This window comes from Falco biarmicus, chromosome 3 (genome assembly GCF_023638135.1).
Source record: "Falco biarmicus isolate bFalBia1 chromosome 3, bFalBia1.pri, whole genome shotgun sequence".
NCBI classification, from domain to species: Eukaryota; Metazoa; Chordata; class Aves; order Falconiformes; family Falconidae; genus Falco; species Falco biarmicus.
Window position 1 is genome coordinate 18,036,250 of NC_079290.1, and position 18,509 is coordinate 18,054,758.

At 43.8% G+C, this 18,509-nt stretch overlaps 1 protein-coding gene across 2 annotated transcripts in view; it reads left to right on the forward strand.

Annotated features, from left to right (window-relative positions):
* The first annotated feature begins 1,985 nt into the window (after positions 1–1,985).
* TMEM65 (transmembrane protein 65) overlaps positions 1,986–18,509 on the forward strand; it is a 32,790-nt gene continuing 16,266 nt past the window's right edge. Inside the window, exons 1-2 of one of the 2 annotated variants that reach the window (XM_056331600.1) lie at positions 1,986–2,557; positions 5,610–5,849. In XM_056331600.1, coding sequence (XP_056187575.1) covers positions 2,230–2,557; positions 5,610–5,849 — 568 coding nt within the window. In that variant the 5' untranslated portion in view covers positions 1,986–2,229. The remainder of the gene's footprint in view (positions 2,558–5,609; positions 5,850–18,509) is intronic. The other variant, XM_056331601.1, reaches the window with a different exon arrangement.

Below are 18,509 nucleotides of genomic sequence, written 5' to 3' on the forward strand. Positions count from 1 at the left end.
GTCATTAATTTCATATTAATTTCATCAGAGATCCACACTGGCACAGGGTCCTGTCTGTAAGGAAATCCTTTAAAGACTGGCATGATAAGACTGCCAGCCCCTCCAGACAAAGGAGCTCTCCCCTTTAGTGTCTGGAAACACCTGTGATGTTTCAAGTACTGTCAAAACACCCCAAGAATAATCCAAATGCAATCATCATTTCCAATAGATGTACAGCGTGAATGGCATGGGCAGCGTTGGTGGGAAAGGCAGGAAGTCTCTTTTCTTGCCAGGTATCAGTGTTCCTTCTCTGACCTGTCTTTGTAGTCTAGTGTAATCAAGCTGTGTGAATAGAAAATAAAATAAAACATAGGTAATCAGAAATACATCAAACTGAAGTATTAGAATTTTGGCATCAGGAAAGCCTGCTTTTTCCTTATTTTTCAGGTGGTGTTTTTTCAGGTGTTTGGCAATCCCATTGCATGGCCTGCATTTCTGCGTAGAAGCATCTATTGTTATTTTAAAAGCTAGCTGATTAAGAAAATGTTAACGGCATCTTTGAACACTTTTATGAACTCTGTCGCTACAGTTCTCTGGAAGTGAAAACTATTAGTGACTGCCACATTGCCCCTGAAGAGCAGCAGAAGATACCATTTTTCAATAAAATGCCTGGGAAGGTAAGTACAGTTCTGAGCATCATCAAAGGCTTAGTGGCTCAGGATCAGAAGTAAGCACTGGAAGAGTTACAGAACTGTAAAAAATGTCGTCTCAGAGGCAGGATCTATTAGATGCGTGGCAAAACCACATTTAACAGGAAATAGCCAACAGCCATCTATCTCCACTATTTCTCTAACAAGGTAAAAATTAAAACATTGTATATGAGGCCTTTATGACATACTTTCTGTATTTCTGTGCTCACTTTCTTCTCCCTCTCTACAGTACCAATACTATATATAAATATGCGTATTGAATTCACACTCTAGGTAAGAAACCTCTGCTTATCCTAAGATCTTTGTCTTTTTATACCATGCAGTAACTCTGCAGCAGTGGAACTGGAGCAAAACCACTGCTTTTGCACGTAAAGTCTTAGTTTCTCCCTGCAGAGAAGGCAGCAAGGAGAAGTTAAAACTTTCTGCTTGCCTCCCTCCAAGGCAGCAGCAGACTCCCCTGCCAAAGAAACTCCCTGGACGAACATCCCCACTCCAGAAGTCTGCTACCTGTGGTATTAAAAAGAGCAAGACACATAGCAATAAATGTTGAGTGCCTCCAGAAATCACTTATCTTAGTATTAAATGAGCTAGGTATATGAGCTGATTGTGGTTGTGGTTATTTAGGTTCTGTGTAGTCTCATTACAAAATCTAACACTTCTTGAATAGTACTTTGAAAAAACAGGACCTGGATTATTCCCTAGGATGGTGTAGGTAGTGGGGAGGTGTTCAGACCAAGTGGCAGAACACTTTAAATCTGGTTTTTGAACATACTCTGTTCCTGAAAGATATAATCTGCATCCTAAAGGTGTATGTAAAAAAATGCAACCGTTTTGGGTGGCTCAAACACAATGCCTGCTAACTAATTAAAGAATACAAACGTTACACGCAGCTAAAGCGGACTGAACCAGACAGCGGGTATTGCAACACCGCAGTCCTCCAAAGCAAAGGGCCTGGGAAACGGCAAGGACCAGGAAAACCTTGTTACTCCGGTACGATGCCGGTGTGTCGCGGGCCGGGGCCACACCTTTCGTCGCTGTAAGGCGTCCTGTGGGCTTACGGGTACCTTAACAATAGATGCAGCACTGGAGAGTCTGGGGGAGAAGCCCTGCCAAAGGCCGGGGCCGGTGCTTAACCCGCGCTGCCCCGCGCCCCCCGGCCGGCCGCGCTCCCCTCAGCGCAGCGGGGGACCGCCGCGCGCGCCGCCCTGAGAGGGCAACACAGGCCGCGCGGCGCCCGCCACGCCCCGCGCCTGCGCGGCGCCGCCCCCTGCTGGCCGCCCTCCGCCCCGCCCTGCGGCCGGCGCGGGGCCATGGGCGCCAGCGGCTGAGGCGGCCCGGAGCGGCGCGGCGGGGCGCGGAGCGGAGCGGGGGAGCGCGGTGCGGGGCGCGGCGCCGCCGCCGCTGCTGGCGGGAGCGGCCGCGGGGCGGTGACTGGGCGCGGACTCCCCGGCCCGGTGGAAGGAAGCTGCGGGAGCGCGGCTCCGGGGACTCGGCGGCGCGTGTTTCTGGCGGCCCGAGCGCCGCGCCCTTCCCCTGCCCCATGTCGGCGTGGCTCGGCCGGGCGGCGCTGCTGCTGGGGCGGCCGGGGGGCCCCGCCGCTGCCGCCGCCCCCTCCTCCTGCCTGGGCTCGCTGCGTGGCCCGCCGCGCTGCTGCTGCCGCCGCCGCCTGGGTAGCCTGCGGGGGGGCGCCGAGGGGCTGCTCCTCCCGCGGGGGTCGCGGGCGCTGGGCACCCACCCCAAGAAGGAGCCGATGGAGGCGCTGAACACGGCGCAGGGGGCCCGCGACTTCATCTACAGCCTGCACTCCACCGAGCGGAGCTGCCTGCTGCGGGAGCTGCACCGCTTCGAGTCCATCGCCATCGCCCAAGGTGAGCGCCGGCGCCCGCAGACCCCGGCCCCGGGGCCGGCACCCGCCGCCCCCCTCCCCCGCGCCCCGGGGCCGCGCCGAGGGCGGGCGGGGCTGGGCGGGGGTGGCCGGGCCGGGGCTGAGCCCCCAAGTTCGGCCGGGCCGGGTGCTCCCGGCTCGGCCCGGGCGGCTCCGTGGGGCGAGGGGGCAGCTCCGGCAGGACGGGGCAGCGCGTGTTGCATCGTAGCCGGCTGTAGACGAGGCACACCACCTGAAATTTAGTTTCCAGAAGCATCTGCAGTACCCTCAGAACTTCAGACGGCCCACCGTGCCCGCTCCTGGCCCTGTTGGCATCTCCCGAGGGATTGGGGGACGGCGCCGGGGGTCCGTTCTTGGGCATGGCAGTGGAAAAGCCTGTCTCCTAAAATCCCCCTGACGCCCAGCGCAGCAGTAAACTGGTTTCAGACCTCTTAGGAGGCGCGGGGCGGCTGCTGCTGCTGCTTCTTCTCTGAGAGCTCATTCATGAATTACAGCTCCCTGCACAGGGAGCTGCCGGCATCACCTCTTGCAAGTGTTGGTTCTTCTGCGGGAAGGTGTGCCTTGTGCTGGGGAGGCTTGTAGATGTGTCTCTGAAGGTAGTGCTGTGCCACGCTAATTAAAATAATTCACGGTGATTTCTTTTTTCTTCCAACTGATCCAACTGTTCTTGCCAACTTGACGCTTTTCCTTAAACGAATCAAACCTGACAAAGCCAAATCCTCTTTAGTTGCGACCTCAGTACTCCTGGTTCTGACGCTCAACCGTAATTTACAGCCCCTGTTGCGACGAAGGTGGTGGCGGGTACTCAGGAGATCAGTGTGCATTTGATCTGGGCCTCTTTGTGTCTTTGGTAGTGCTGTGCCCTTGGGAAGGGCATTTCTGTGCCCTGTGGCTCTTCTGTACGTGTCTGGAAGAAATCTTACGGTGGGCAGAGAACAGGTCCAGGGGTCAGCCATAGGAGAGCTACTTTTGTGAAGAGACAAAACCTTTGCAGGTACCTCTGGTTTTGCCGATAACCACATGAACGCTACTGTTCTAGTGAGATCGAGAGTAGTTTGCTTAAGCAGTTTGTTTTAGGAGCAGCACTTCTGATTCGCAGAGCGTGTATCAGTTGTGTGTGTTTTCCAGTGTAGTGGGAGGTATGCTTTGAGCTGTAAGTTGACACTAACTTTTGAATACTAACAACTAATACTCTTCCTAAATGGAGCCTTCTCTGCTTCTGAAGGGTTCTTGCCGTGAGGTTTTTGTGTGGGTTTCTATCTTGGCAGTTACTTCTCAGGTGAAACTGGACTGCTGGCACTGCTTCTGTGGCCCTGGAGGATGGTGCGGTGGATATCAAAGTGAGACTTTGAGACATTATACTGAAATGCATTTTAAAAGTTTACATGGAGATAGTTCAACAGATGGTCCTATTTAATTTTGTTTCTCGGTTACTGTTAGCTATAATATGAAAGTCTGTTTCTGTAAAATACTGTGACTTTCTGATGCTTCAGGATTTAGAAGGAGTAACAAAAGCATTAGTTTGAGTTTAGAGACTTTACTGCATGGGATCTTCTTAGTAAACTGCAAATTTATTCTGCTACTGGAAATTGCAGTTCACTTGTGCTGAAACCGAGCACTAATCCCACTGGAGAGACTGACTGAACAAAATCTCAGCTGTGAGCATTGTAGTCTTACAGGTGAGGGCTGCGTGCAGTGTTGTGATGCCATCAGACCTCTGTCCTTGGAGTCAGATTCTTGAGCAGCCCATCCTATAGCTTGATAAGACTTTTTTGAAAGTAACCTTTTCCTTTAGCTGGCTCCATTCATATTTTTTTTACCAGACTGCAGCATGGTAATAGCTGTCAGCTCTTTTAATTCTAAGAAATGAGATTTTTTTCCTGTGTTGTGGAAAATGAAAAATCATAATCAAGGAGGGCTTCTGGTAAGTCTGTTGAATAAAAAAATCAGAGGAAATAAAAATCTGAAAACTATAGCATGGACCTTTGTACATTCCTAGATACTATAGTGAACTAAAACCACATGAATAAGAGGAAACGTGGCCCAGAAAATCATTCAGTGCTGGTGAAGTAAGTGCTCTGCTTTCATTAGGTGCACCCACCATAGCACTGAATCCTCTTTGGTGTGCATGTGTGCAAGCTGCTCTGAGCTGAGGAAGGGAACGGTAATGCCAGAAATCCCTGGGTGGGATGGATTGCCCGTAGCTGTTTGTGGTGGGTTGTTTTATTTTTGTGTGGGGTTTTTTTGGTTTTGTTTTTTTTTTTGAGGGTTGATAACGAAGAATTCAGATTTTATGTGAAGAAAGGCAGTGAATGTAGAGCCAGGCTCTTGGGGAGCGTTGGATGTGTATCATCACTCTCAACACCACGGAGTACCAGAAGGCAAAGTGGCTAGAAGGGCTGCACTTGAAAGAAAATTATATGATTTCTGGCCTAGATGTTGATATTCTGTACTTAACGTGCTTTATTGTGGTTAGATAATAATTTGTACGTTTGCTCTTTCCTGCTGTTGAAATGCTGACTGTGTAGGAATGGTCCAACAGGTAGACAGGTTGTGATTGTGAGTAGCAGATGGGTAGTTAGAGGTATTTGTGCCCTGCTTTCCAAGTACTTCCTTCAGTCTACTAGTGTCACTTTTTGATTTTTTTCAATCAAGATGAGATGGTTTTAGAGATGCTGGGTTTCTTCTCGATCTTCTCGTTTGATGGCAACATGCTGCGGCTCCTAGTAACTTATTCCTTATGTAAGGTTGCTCGTTCTACTTTTGTGTTTCATTTCCAATGAAAGTGATCCAAATGCAGCCTTCAAATTCACTGAGCAAATTCCTGTGTCCTGTTTGAGCCTGGAGAATCAGTCTCTCCTTAATCAGAAAATGTCTATGCAGTTTTGCCACTGTGCTTAAGCTTGTTTTGTGCCTGTGATCTTTTCATACTTCCATATGGAAAGGGAGGTCTTAGTCCGTACCCTTCTTAACACAATCCTTACTGGGTTAAGTTTTGACCTTCTTCCTTCACTGCCTCTTCTGTGCCCTAACAGACCCCATATCAGCTAGGGGAAGCTGGCAGCAATATGGGGAGACCTGGGCACAGCAAGAACCAACTGGGGCCTGTTCCTCAGCCCATTCCCAGGCCTACCACCAGAAGGATGCAGTTCCATCAACTAATTGCCCTAGCGCGAAATATGACAGGCCACACTATCTGTGGCCTCCGCTAATGGCAGAGGCTACAGGGAAACCCATCTTTTGCTGCGGCTGCTACGCTGAAGGACGGTCCTCAGGTAGGTGAGTCGTAGCTGTTGACCTGTAAGTTAGGTGAGTCTGAAGCGTTTTTGAAACTTAACACATCTGCTTGCACTGTAGTCGCAAAAGTTGTAGGTGAGGAGGGGTCCGTGAATATATTCCTGCCATCACATTGTCACCTGTCCTACCAGGATGTTTATGTCTGGGCTCTTAATGCTCCCAGATGCTGAGCACTAGCAGTCAGTTTGAGCAGTTTAGCTTATTAATAAACACAGAGATTCTTCTGTGCATCAGCTGGAAGACAGAGCTCTATCTGTGAGCTAGTGATAAAGGATGGGAGCCTGAGCTGAAAGTAATAGATGGGGTTTGCATAGGAGAAGCTGGGGGGAGGGCTATGAAACTGAGTCTTGATGGAAGATACTTTGAGAACTGTCCTGATTTAGACTATAAGCTGTATCTTACTATCTTAAAGTTTAGTCAAAATATCACTAAATTGCTCTTTTTGAAGACAGCTGCAAGACCTTCTCACCTGGATTTAGTTTTCCTTTTTCAAGTTTTTTGGTTTGGTTTTGGTTTTTTTTCCAATCTTGTGAATAAGGTCTCACATTTTCCCAGGAAAAGGTTTGAAACAAAGTTTTTAAATTTCAGCTTGTGTTTCTTGTAAGCATGTCAGCCACACCAGATGAAGATGATGCATGTGGAATTGAATACAAACATTTTGTATTGTTCTTTCTCATAAATACGGGAACACTGAAGTAGCAAGTAGGCCAATTCTGTTAAATATGATAGTTCTGCTTTCCTGTTCATGAAAGTGATGCTTCATAATCAAAGCTTAGTTTTGTTGGCAACAGTCAGTCAGATCTTCCTTCCTGTCAGATGCTCCTTTCTTGCATGGGGGAGATGAAAATGTAGAAGTCTTACTGGCAGTGTGAAGAATGATTTAATGCCTCTGACCCTCTATAGCAATTTTCCATTGTGAAAGAGTGGTATTAGAAAGATGAGGTAACTTCTTTCTTAAGGAGCTTATATTCAGGTTTCCTACCTTTAGTTTTCAGTGCATGATATGAAGTGATTCATGAAAGCAGTTCTAAGCAGTGCAGCAAGCCCAGTAACGAGGAAAAATGCTGAAGGGTTTGACTTGCTTAGGTAAGAAATACTAAACTTAGCATGTCTGCTGTGTCTTCATTTCTTCTAAGGGTACTGTTCTTATCTATGCTGTTAAAATATTCTTGAGCCCAGATGTAACCACTTTCCATTAATAATACTGACACGATGACTGTCTAGGGCCTGTAAGAAATCTCAGGTCTTAATAGTGAGAGGATCCGTTATTTTCCCATCTTTTGTTGCAAAGACAGGAAAACAAATCCTGTTTTCCTGTCTTTTTGTACATATACATAGAATATATTAAAAAATATATACCTTTGTGTATTATATATATAAAATATATGTATGTTAACATGTAATGTATGTACATTGAACACAATTCCTTGAAAGCACCACATTGCATTTTATAGTTTAAATGGAAGGCGCTTGTGATGTGATCACTTAATAAAAGGCCTTCTGAAGTGTAATTGCTTGTTTCTCTGCCTGTTGAGGTTGTATATTAACTGGAAAACTTGCAGAAACCCAGTAGCAGTGCAGTCTTGACAGCTAGTTTTGTTGGTTTAATTTGCAGGTCGTGGAGAATTCAGTCTCTAGCTAGATTCTCTCTGAAGGCACGTATGTCATAAACCATACATGGTTTTATAAATAATCTGACCAAAAGCATGCATTCTGATAGAAAATGTTCATAATTTCAAGTTACTGCATCTTATCCCTGCTTAAAAAGTTAGTGTGCAGGTAAAGGTCACCACCTCCACGTGTTCAGTAGGGCTGACAGCTGGGGCAAGATCTCTGTGGGAATCTGCAAGCTTTTACTTTGGTGTCAGAAGAAACACCTATGGTTTATGATTGGGTGTTCAGACTTGTGAAGGGATAGCTTAGGAAGTGTTTGAGCCTAGGTGCCTCTACTTCCACAACTTCAAAAAGAAAAGTTAATCCAGAAGACTGCAGATGTCATCAAAGACAGACAGATCTCACTGTGGATTTTAGGCATTCCAAGCACCATCTCCTATGAATAAGATTCCCTTTGTTGCATGAGTCAGACGCTTCTTGCTAGTATGAACAAACCGGTTCATCTGCCATGGTGGTTTAGAACCACTCAGATTTTAGTACCCCTTTTTAATAGAACTTGATCTGTGTTAACACAACAAAGCATAATTTGATCCTTATGGAACTACTTGTCCTGTTTGAAGAGTGATTTCACAGTGCAAGTGTGAGGCTTCTTGCAAGGACCGCCCAGCCTGCTGAGCTGGGGGTAGAGGGAGCAGTCTTGGCAGCATGCTGTGGCAGCTATGATGGCACCTGGTGGGGATGGTGTTCTCTCCTTCTCTCCTCTACAGACTCAACATACGCACGTGAACTCTGAGCTGTGTGTGGAGAAGGATCATCTACCTCTCCCTTGCTGTTGACCTAGGTCCAGAAACTTTTAAACTCCAGTGTTTGCTGTTCTAGGAAAAGGCTGCCTGGCAGACCGCTGGCAAGCATCTCATTTGCAAGTTTGAAGTGCCCCGTCAAGCTGCTAAAATGGCAAACTCTTGCTAGCCTGTCGGTGTGCAGTCCCTTTGTCGTCTTAGATCATCACAGCATACGCCAGGGCTATTGCTAATCTGACCGCTGAGCGAAAAATGCTCAGTAGTGAGAAGAATATAGTCTTTCAGATGGAAACACATGCTACTTCTCTTTTTGCTTCTGAAACTTTTTTTTTTTGCACACACCCCCACCTCCCTCCAGTCATGCAGCCCTCATGAAGGAAGAGTGCTACGCAGATTCTACTGATCATTTTCATTAATGCCTCGATTTGGAACTGTTCTGTTTTCAAATGGTGGTCACCTGTGTAATGCAAAATATTTTATTAAATGGGATAAAATATACTTATAAAAGACTTCTCACCCTAAATGTCAGTTAATGCTAATATTGAATCTTAGCCATTTATTTGAATTGATGCCATTTTGCTGGAGGGGGAGGAGTGAGGAATGAGTTGTATCTTTTTCTAGTTGTTCTGACACTATTTTTCCTAAACCTTGGTGAAGAGAGGGAGAAGTCAGAAGCTGTATTCAGCCCTGTAGCTGTCATGTGCTTCTATATCTGGAATACTTGATGCATAAAACTGATCTGGTTTTCCCGGGCCTCGATGCTGAAAAGCAGGGCTCTGCCTTCTTCGGGGAGCTGGGATGGAGCTTGGCTGGGGGAAGCTGGGTTCCTGCTCTGCTGACAGTGATTATGTAGATGCTGTGACCCAGGATAAGGCTGGTTGATCAAGTGAACCCTGCAGCTACTCTGGCGGGTAACAGGTAGAGGCAGGAGTTCCACCTCCTTTTTATCCATAGATTGGGTTCTCACTTATGAAATTCAGTTAAATTTGTTCTAGATTCTCTCTTCTTACGCCTCTTTTCAAGAATATAGATGTCCGTTATCAGAAAAGATGAAGTGCATGGGAAGGTCTAGACGCTGCATGGGGGTGCCTTATTTAAAAGGTTTAATACTCCTGAAGTCCTTTTAAGAGGTGTGCCCCATTCCCCAAGAAACCTTTCAGAAGTGAAAGTATAGTTTTAAAAAAACCCAACAAAACAATTAACAGAAACCTCAACTGAATCTCAAAACTTCAAAGCAAAAAATAGTGCATGAACAAAACCTCACCTCCTAAGTGTGCTCTTGGGTAGTAGAAAAACCTGTTTCTGGTGTTCACTGTAGCACTTGAATGTGTTGCATTAGTCCGTCAGACATTGCATGTTTTTATTGCAGTGCTCCTTCATGTTTAAGCTTTATTTCAAGTGGATGCGCATGATCTTTTTGGACTTCCTTTTTTGAGTAACAGTAAAACTGCAAATTTAGGTAGCTTACAAAAGTTGGATTCTTCATCATGTCATCTCATTGCACACATGGTATCTTATGGAAATGTTAACTATATATAGAAATTTTCATAAAATTTTAACTTTGAATAAATTTGGTAATTCTCTTTTTCTGCTTTAAATCCTGTTTGTGAGGCTTATTCTGTTTGTGCTAGTACAAATAGTATTTTGGGACAGGGCCATGTGTATATTACTTAAGTATTAGAAGGGGCTGAGGTTTAATGTCATAAACAATAAATTGGTGCTTGGTCGCTTGTGGTAAAACTAACCTGAAATTGTTCTCTGAAAATGTCAAATGTTACTGTAACTGCCAACCTTTGAACCACATTCGACAAGGTACTGTTTTCTGAAAGACATGTTGGTTTAGTTATTGTGGCTGGTTTTCTTTCATATTCTGAAATTTTATGTGCTCGTATCACTTAAAGCAGGTTCTAGTCTGAGTTCTCTGCTTAAATGCAGAATCTTTGCTGTGTGTTTTTTGCGGAGGAGAGCCTGCAAGTGTTCAAGTGGAATCGGTGTCAGACTTAGAGAAATCCAGTCTTAGTATCTGTAAAGGCTCTTTCCTTGCTGGCTGATACTCCAGTATTGATCGGAAGATTTTAAAATAATGACTTACTGCTGTCTTGCTTTTGAAAACTTGTTGTAGCGTCCAGATACCCTAAACCACTGGTGCCACTTGAGAAGCCAGCGAAGGAGGTAGTATCACCAGAGACGACCAGTACTTTTGGTACAGTAAAAAAAACCCAAACAAACTACAAAAAAGTGTGTTTGCTAAGTTGTGGCATTGCATAAGGCCAGCAGGCTGCTGGTTTGACAGACTTTCTGCTTGCTTGTTTTGATGCAGTTAGCATGTATTGCTACCAGGAATAAAAGTACAGTTTTTCTTTATTAATACAAAGGCTTTTGTCTGAAGAATTTAAGTGATCCCCATAGCACTCCAGGGACTTACTCTTAATGTGACCAAAGAAGTGTTTCAAGTCTTGCGGGAACTCCTGAGCTATACCATAGTATCTAGATAATACTCAACCAGAGACTTCAAACTGTGAAACAGCTTCGTTTACTGAAGCTCAGTGTCATCTACCTTACGCCTTTTCCTAGAAAGGTGTTGTGCATTAAATTACATGGTCCAAACATAATGCAGAAGTAATATTACTGTTTAAAAGTATCATTATTTAGTTAGCTGCCTTTGCTCTTCTCTGCAGTTAATGTTTTAGACATAAGATAGAAGATTGCTCCAGTTAAAATGTTTTCCATCATTTGCATGTGTTTAAGCATGTGATGTGTACAAAATAGGGGTCATGCATGAACAACTTCTAAATCGTGAATTAAAAAAATATCTAAACCTTGAGCCATTGTTCTTCAACTGTATGTGTCTTGTGTAAAATAATACATTTTATAGTTATTAGGAGACAGATAATGCTTTTAGCTATCTCGTCTGGTATGAGCGGTGCTTTTGATTTAGGTCTTTAGGAAAGATCATTAGAAATGCAACTTTTACTTACAGTACAACTTAAACCTTTCAGTGTGATAATTTGAAACACTTGGATCTTCTGTAATAGGCATGAATGAAATGGATCATGTTTATTCTGTGAACACAGGGGTACTGTTTCAGCATGTAATCAAAATTAAAATGAAGTCTACCAGTTTCTCTAAGAAATTATTTAAAGCTTACTCATTCAACTGAAAACTTGTAGCTTTAGTCAGCCTTATTTATTATTTAATCAATCCAAATAAGGAACTACTGAGGCAGCTGGTGTGTCCGGGAGAAAATCTTTTCTAAAAACTAGTAGGAAATGGAAAAATGAGATGTGTGCCATGCAAACAGAGTACTTAAGGAAGCTCTCTTTGATCTCTCTGGTGGTGGTTGGTGGGTTTTTTTACAAGAAGTGGCTCGTATTGGGGAGGGCTGAACTTGTGTGTATGGGCTCTCTTGTGCCCCCCTCCTTCTTTCTTTCTCCTTAAATTAGCACTGTGTTATTTCAAAAACCTGAAAGCATATGTTCTTGTTTCTGTTTTGTTGCTGTGTGTGAGAACTTCCTTTAACACTGAACGAGCCCCGTGGAATTTTTGGGATGTGACTAACCCATGCCTGAAACAAAACCCTTGCTTCCCCTGAAACACTGGGAGCATTTTAAGGCAAAGGCCACAAAATTCCATTTTTAACACAGCGGAGTGTATATTCCATCCAAAACTATGGGACATGAATTCATAGCTTTTTTCCAGTGTTCATTTACTTTGGATTCTTAGATATTTCTTAGATGTTAATTATTAATAAAATATCCACTCTAGCAGCTGTAATACATACTGATACTCTGTATACTTTGGCTGTGTCGTTTGCCAGTTTCTGTTCATGTATGATGGGCTCATCATGTTCGTTGCTTTTGGGGTATTCCTTGAGGGGTTTTTTTGAAATTTAATTTTGACAAACTGAGATCCTTCAGCTTTTGGCAAATCCTGACAGGACTTTTTTTTTTAACCTGCATGTTTCTCTCTAGATAATAAAAAGCAAATAGGAACATACATAAGACTGCAGTATTATGTGTTTGGAGACACAGCATGTTCTGTATCAACTCTCCTATCACCTTAAAGCAGATGTAAGGAGCAAGTGGCTTGTTTCATTCTCTCCTACTGCTTGTACCCAAGGATAAAACCTTTCCTCAACATGCTTGCTAAATACTTTGTAGCTTTTAGGGTCTCAGATAGGAGCACAGACATTTCCAGAATTAAAACTTGCCTTACTGTTTGGCAGTGATCCTCATGAAAGGCTCCTGCATGACCCTGGGGGAAGGATGAAGCCTTGGAAAAATCTTTCTCATGTCAAAAAGGATGGAGAAGTTTGAGAGAAAAAGGCTTCTACAGTGAAGTCAACTTGAACTGAGAGGAGCGCCAGAGACATGAGTCTTGGCAGTGGCCCAGGCTAGTCTGAGACCTGTCAGCTGGACACCAGCAGTTCTTTCAAAAGTTTCTGTGAAAGCTTCAGGCAGAGTCAGGAGACACAGGACGGGGTCTGTGGTTCTTCATGCCATGGACAGAGGTCTGTCCGCTTTGGGGTGCGTTGATGTGTATAAAGCTGTATTGCCACAAAACTCTAGTATTTTCTTCAGGTCCAAATGCTTACTGTGAGCCAACAATTGTTGCATTTTGACCTGCTGCATTTTTCTTTTAGATATCATCAGTTTCTGGTTATTGTACTGATAGGATAACTTTTTTTGTTTGTGGCTTTCAAGTTTTTGCTCTTGATAGCTTTTGACTCCATGCAGTGATCAATCCTTTACTGCTGGCCAGTTTGCTGTAACTCATCTTACACTAGGAGTATGAATCGCTGATCTCCATTAAGATATTACCCCATCTTTCATAGCAATCCGAATGGGTAGAAATTGTGGTTTATTTGGTTTCATGGAAGACTGGGGAGAAATGTGCATGTGATAAACCAATTTCTTTAGCCCACTGCTCTTTTAAGTGCCACCAGCTTGTATTTTCAGATCGTAAATAGGCTTTCAATCCAGCTGTTTCTTTGCTTCATTAAGTCTTGGCAACAGGCTGATTTTTAACAAAGCACAAGTATAGCTGTGTTGTTACAAATGTAAAATCAACCATTTTGTTCAAGGGGAAGAGATGTAAGAATTGCTGGCTAGATCCACAGCCGTCTTGCCTAATAGAAGATTTTTGCCAAAGAGAAGAGATGGGAGATGGGAGATCAGCCTGAAATCCAGCTCCCCGCCCACCCCCCCTTTGCCTTTTTATTTTATGGAGTAAAGTAAACAGCTGCGAAAGTGGCAGTGTTTTTATTAAATAATTAGCCCAGTGGCCTTTTCCTCTTGAAAATGTTGGACAGGCTTCTTGAGATTCAGTGTCCCTCTCCCTGCATGGAAGGAACATAACAAAGGTGTGTCTGTGGTTCTGATGCAGCACAAATGGCCTGTGTTGAAGATTAAAGGCTCCAGTGAGAAATACATGTGACTTGTTTACTCATTTATTGGTTATGGTTTATCAGAAAGAAAAAAGGTCTTTGGATTTGTAGTGTTTTCACTGTTGGTTTACTTCTCTGGTTTGGATGTTAGGAACCTATTGTATCAGCCTTGTTCCCATGCTTAGATGAGTTTTTGCAGCTGGATGCTAATATGGCAGAGTTCTATGGTGATTTGTGTCTGACCTTGTGTTAAAACCTCAGTTCAAAAAAAAAAAAAAGGCAAGCTCACTTTAATTATTCTTTCCCAACCCCAGAGGAAAAACATTTACATGGCTTCCCCACCGTGGGATAAGAGCATGCGCAGATGAGCTGTGGACAAGCTAATGTGTAGTGGATGTGACCTGTCTTTATGGTGTGGATTTACTGTTGGCTTACCCATGTTGTTGCAAAGGAAGCGTCCTGTTCTTCCCCCATGTCTTGGAAACCTCTGGGTGTGAAAGTCCCATTTCTGCTTTCCATGCTAGTGTTCTTCTCTGGGTCTGATTGTACATCAGGCTGAGCTCAAGTGCTAGAGTAAAGGAAGAGTCCCAAATAAATGATCAGGAGGGAGTTTAGGAATGGGAGGAAAAGTATTGAATCAGTAGTGAGCAATACTATTTCAATCTCCCAGGTTACTTTTTTAGTATTGTCAAGTACTTGCAGTTATATTTGGATGCATTTTTGACCTTGAATTTGCCTTGTTGCCTAGGTCGGGAGCTGTCTCTCTTCTCCCTTCTTTTGGTGCTGTACCCAGGATTATTCCTCCTGGGGTCAGTGGCTGCTCCCCTGTATCACTTTGCTTAAGCACTGCAAAAGGCATCATCAGCCTGAATCCATCGCCTTTCTCGCTGCTGGAGAAGAGGTGGTGTAAACATTGCCCAGATTTTGGAGAAGCAGATGAGAATGCAGGAGGGAAGGATGCCAGAGGCATGCTGAGATCAGCCCCCATCACAGAGCATGAAAAATATTGCAGGCGAGCACAAATTTCGTTAAGGTCTCCAGAAAATACTGGCATTACAGGTATGTCATTGATGCAGGCAGTACACTAGTGCCACAGCATATTTTTCACTGCTAAGGGGAAAAGTGTTCAATAGATCAGGTTCCATGTTTCCTCCCGTGTAGAAAACAGCACAGGCTGATGTGTGCAGGAAAGCTTGGATTCAGCTGTGGTTTTGTGTTTGTAATTTACTAGTTCTGAAGCTGATTATCAGAACTGGAGTTGGAGGATATAGTTTTAGCACTCATGGGAGTCTGCTGCATGCTCACAGTGAAATTGTGACCGAAGAACAGGGAAGAAAAAAACCCAAAACCCTAGCACTGGAAAAGGGAAAATGTGCCAAGTTGAAAAACAAAGACTGTGCTAAGTGGCAGAACCCTGTCTTTCATAACCTGGTGTTAGGTAGTTTCCTGAGAAGATTAAAGGAACATTGGGATTAAATAAATGGACCAGGCGTGTAGTACTTCATAGAGCAGAGGTCCTGAAGTGGCTTTAGAGGGAGTGTGTGCACAGCTGTGATTTGCAGTGGTGTGACGTGGGCTTAAGCTTGTGTTAGCTCTGCGGTTGGAAGCTGCGGAGATGCACTTGAAACTGAGCTAGTTAATCCGCCTGAGAGAGGGCAGAAACATTGACTGGGAGAAGAATTTTCCTTTTCTTGTTTTGCAGAATAAGGGCAATTGCTAGAAAGAGTTAAAAGTGAACTTAGAGCTGTTCACTTGTAGGAAGGGTAGAACACAGTAGTCTGGCTTCTGCTTTTCCTTATTTATATGACTTTATTTACGAAATCAACAATCTTAGTAACTTCAGACTATTTTCATGAACAGAGTAATTTTTTTTTAGAACTTAAAATTCACATGCAGAATAGATTAATAAATAATGCAGCTGCAGAATAACCCAGCAGATATCCTATATTCTCACAACATAAAAGACAAAAGAGAACATTTTGAGTTAAAGTTCCATGTAAAGTGTATTTTATCTGTTTTTACATTATAGCGCATTCTTTCCATCAGCCGTTTGCTAAAGACAGCTGACGTTGCGCTTTGGCTATGCAGAGTCAGCTGTTAAAGTCTGACTGGTCCCACAAATGTAGCCAGAGGCTTTGCTCAGTTATGTGCGGAAGGGAAGAAGAAAGGTACCCAGGTGATGAATCCACTGTGCTGCCTCTAGTGCTAGGTTTAAGAGCTACGAATAGCTTCCTTGCTGCTGCGTTCTGTATTCATTAGGCACTTACATAGAGAGGTACCAATTATCTCAGTGTAATTTATGTCTGGAACTTAAATTGTCAGTGATTTCTTATGGTATTTTTTTTGGTGACAGGTATGAATAGTTTCTTAAGGAATTCAGGGAAGCTCATACTTTTGTCTTTATTGCCCTAATGCAGTGAAAAATGAAGAGGAGCTTAATTACAGTTAATGTGAGTCTGTAACAAAATGTTTGAACATCATTCAGTTTATCGGTCATCTCCGTCTCATTCTGGGTAGCTGTCTTAATTCTGAGACAGATGAAAAGCAATAAATCCTACATGCATCTAAAATTATTTCAGAGGGAAGCTTATTTCTGCAGTCTTACTTGCTTCCAAGGTTGTCTTCAGGCAGGGAACAAAACTTTCTGCTTAAGAAAAAGCTGGTGCTTAGTGGTATGTGCTTTAATAGCAGTTTTTCTTCATCTTTCTGTAAAGATCATAGCAGAGTTCTCTTAAACGAAAAAAAAAAAATCTCACCAGACACATCAAATTTATCAGTTGCACTCCTGGTGTGTTACTGCACTGCTGTAACAGCCTGCAAGTGGTGGTGGCTGTTGGAAGGGTTGTTGCTGTCTGACTGAGTCGAGGTGCTGGTGCTGCTGGTACCAGGGACTGTGGGAAGCACTGCTGTTGCCAGCCTTGGATTTGCTCTTACAATGAGCATTTGTCTTGATAGTAACCAAGCCACTTTTTTCTCATTTTAAGACCTTTGAGTACTGCAGAAGGCAAAATCTCACATTCTGTGCCTGGGAATGGCAATATAAACAGCAAGCGTGTTGAAAAAAGCCAGTGAGTATAGCATGGACCTGGTCCACTGCATCCACTCTGTGGCATAAGCTCCCCATATTATTCATACACTCAGTTTTGTGCTAGGGCAGCAGAGGAGGGAGTGTCCTGGTTCCCCCCTGGGTGCTGCACAGACTGTCTTAAGTAAGCTTTGCCCTCCAAGGGGATCCGCTGCTGGCTGCAAGCACAAGATCATGTGCCCTGGCTTGAAAGCCAATTCTGCTCCCTGTTATTCATAAATTACCTTTCCCCTATCTCCCTTCTTTCCTGGAGAAACAAGTGTGGTTTTGGGCAGGTGCGAGGAGGGGTGGGAATAAACTCATCTGTCACCACCTTCTCAGATTTCTTTTCAAACGTGGTCTGGAGGGAAAATGATTAAATAAAGAATATTATAATTGTATCTATAACTCCCCAGATATTTCATGAACACTCATATGTAGGCATCAGTGATGCCTAACACTGCTGTATTTAAAGGTGACGAAAGCCTTCTGCTAGATCAGATCTCTATGGCTGTGTGCAGAACTCTGATAATTCTTGTTAACAAATCTTTTGTGGTGTCCCACAGAATTGCTTTGCTTGTCCTCTTACGTGAACCTGCTACGGAGGACAGCCAAAACCCTAATCTCGCACCATGATGATACATAGGTACTGTGGTCTTGTTTCCAGTTCGGTGCTGTGGCTGAGCTGCTGCTCTGCTCAACTGCAAAGCAGTGAAATAGTTGATAGATGCTTACCTCGAACCAGAGAGGCCCAAGAAAAATCAGTGCTGATACAGAATTGCCAACACCTCACCTTACTTAAACAGGGGAGTATATTTGAATGAGATTCATTCCGGTCTGATGTTACTTTGATGTACTTATCTGGTCTTTTTCCATAGCTAGTGGAGAGGGTGTTGATAATCCCAGGGGAAGATTAGTTCATCCAAAGGGAGAAGAGTGCGAAGAATTTGCTATGGGAGGTGTCCCTCCTCCAGCTCCTGAGAACTCGTTGCAGTCCCTGAGCACTGAAAATGGAAGAGGGGAAGAAGAGCCAGCCTGCCTTTGGGCTGATGAGTTTTTGATTTTTTTGAGGTACGGAATTTTGACTCCGGGGGTGGCTCACTGGTTAGGGAATTGCTACAGTTAGTTTATTTGTTGGCAACTCTCAAGTACCTAGGTTTGTTGGGTTTTTTTTTTTCTTAATATATAATGATTCACTTCTGGAATGCACAGATCAGAACACCACATTATTGTTCCTGTTCACTCTCCTGTCAATGTTACTGTGTTTCTGGCATTTTTATATAAAACTTCAGCTGTTTTAATGACATTTTCCATTTCTCTCTGAAGGAGACAGCTTAAACTCTGTATTTCTACCCTTACCATGCATCTCTTAAAAACTGCAAGTCGTTTCTGCATTGTCATTATTTTAGCAGATTAACCCCCTTGATTCTTTAGGCAGGTATCTTATTTCTAATTTTTTTCAGCTCCAGTTGGAGACCTTGTTAAGCAAACCATTGCAAACCCTAGTTTGGTGTGAACCTGTCTGAGTGGAAATGAAAGGCTGACCTTCTAAGTTTGTAAGGCACTGACAGAGAATTTGATTAGATCAGGAAAAAGACCCTCTTAACGATGAAGACACTGATTTGAGTTTCTGGATACCTGTTTGCATTTTATGCTTTCTCCTAGATCTCCAGTCTGGGTTTCCACCTTAGGACTCTGTGATTCATTAAACATCTTTAAAAGGATATGAATGATGTATCATGGTTTTGGGAGGGATAATAGGATAAGTGTATGT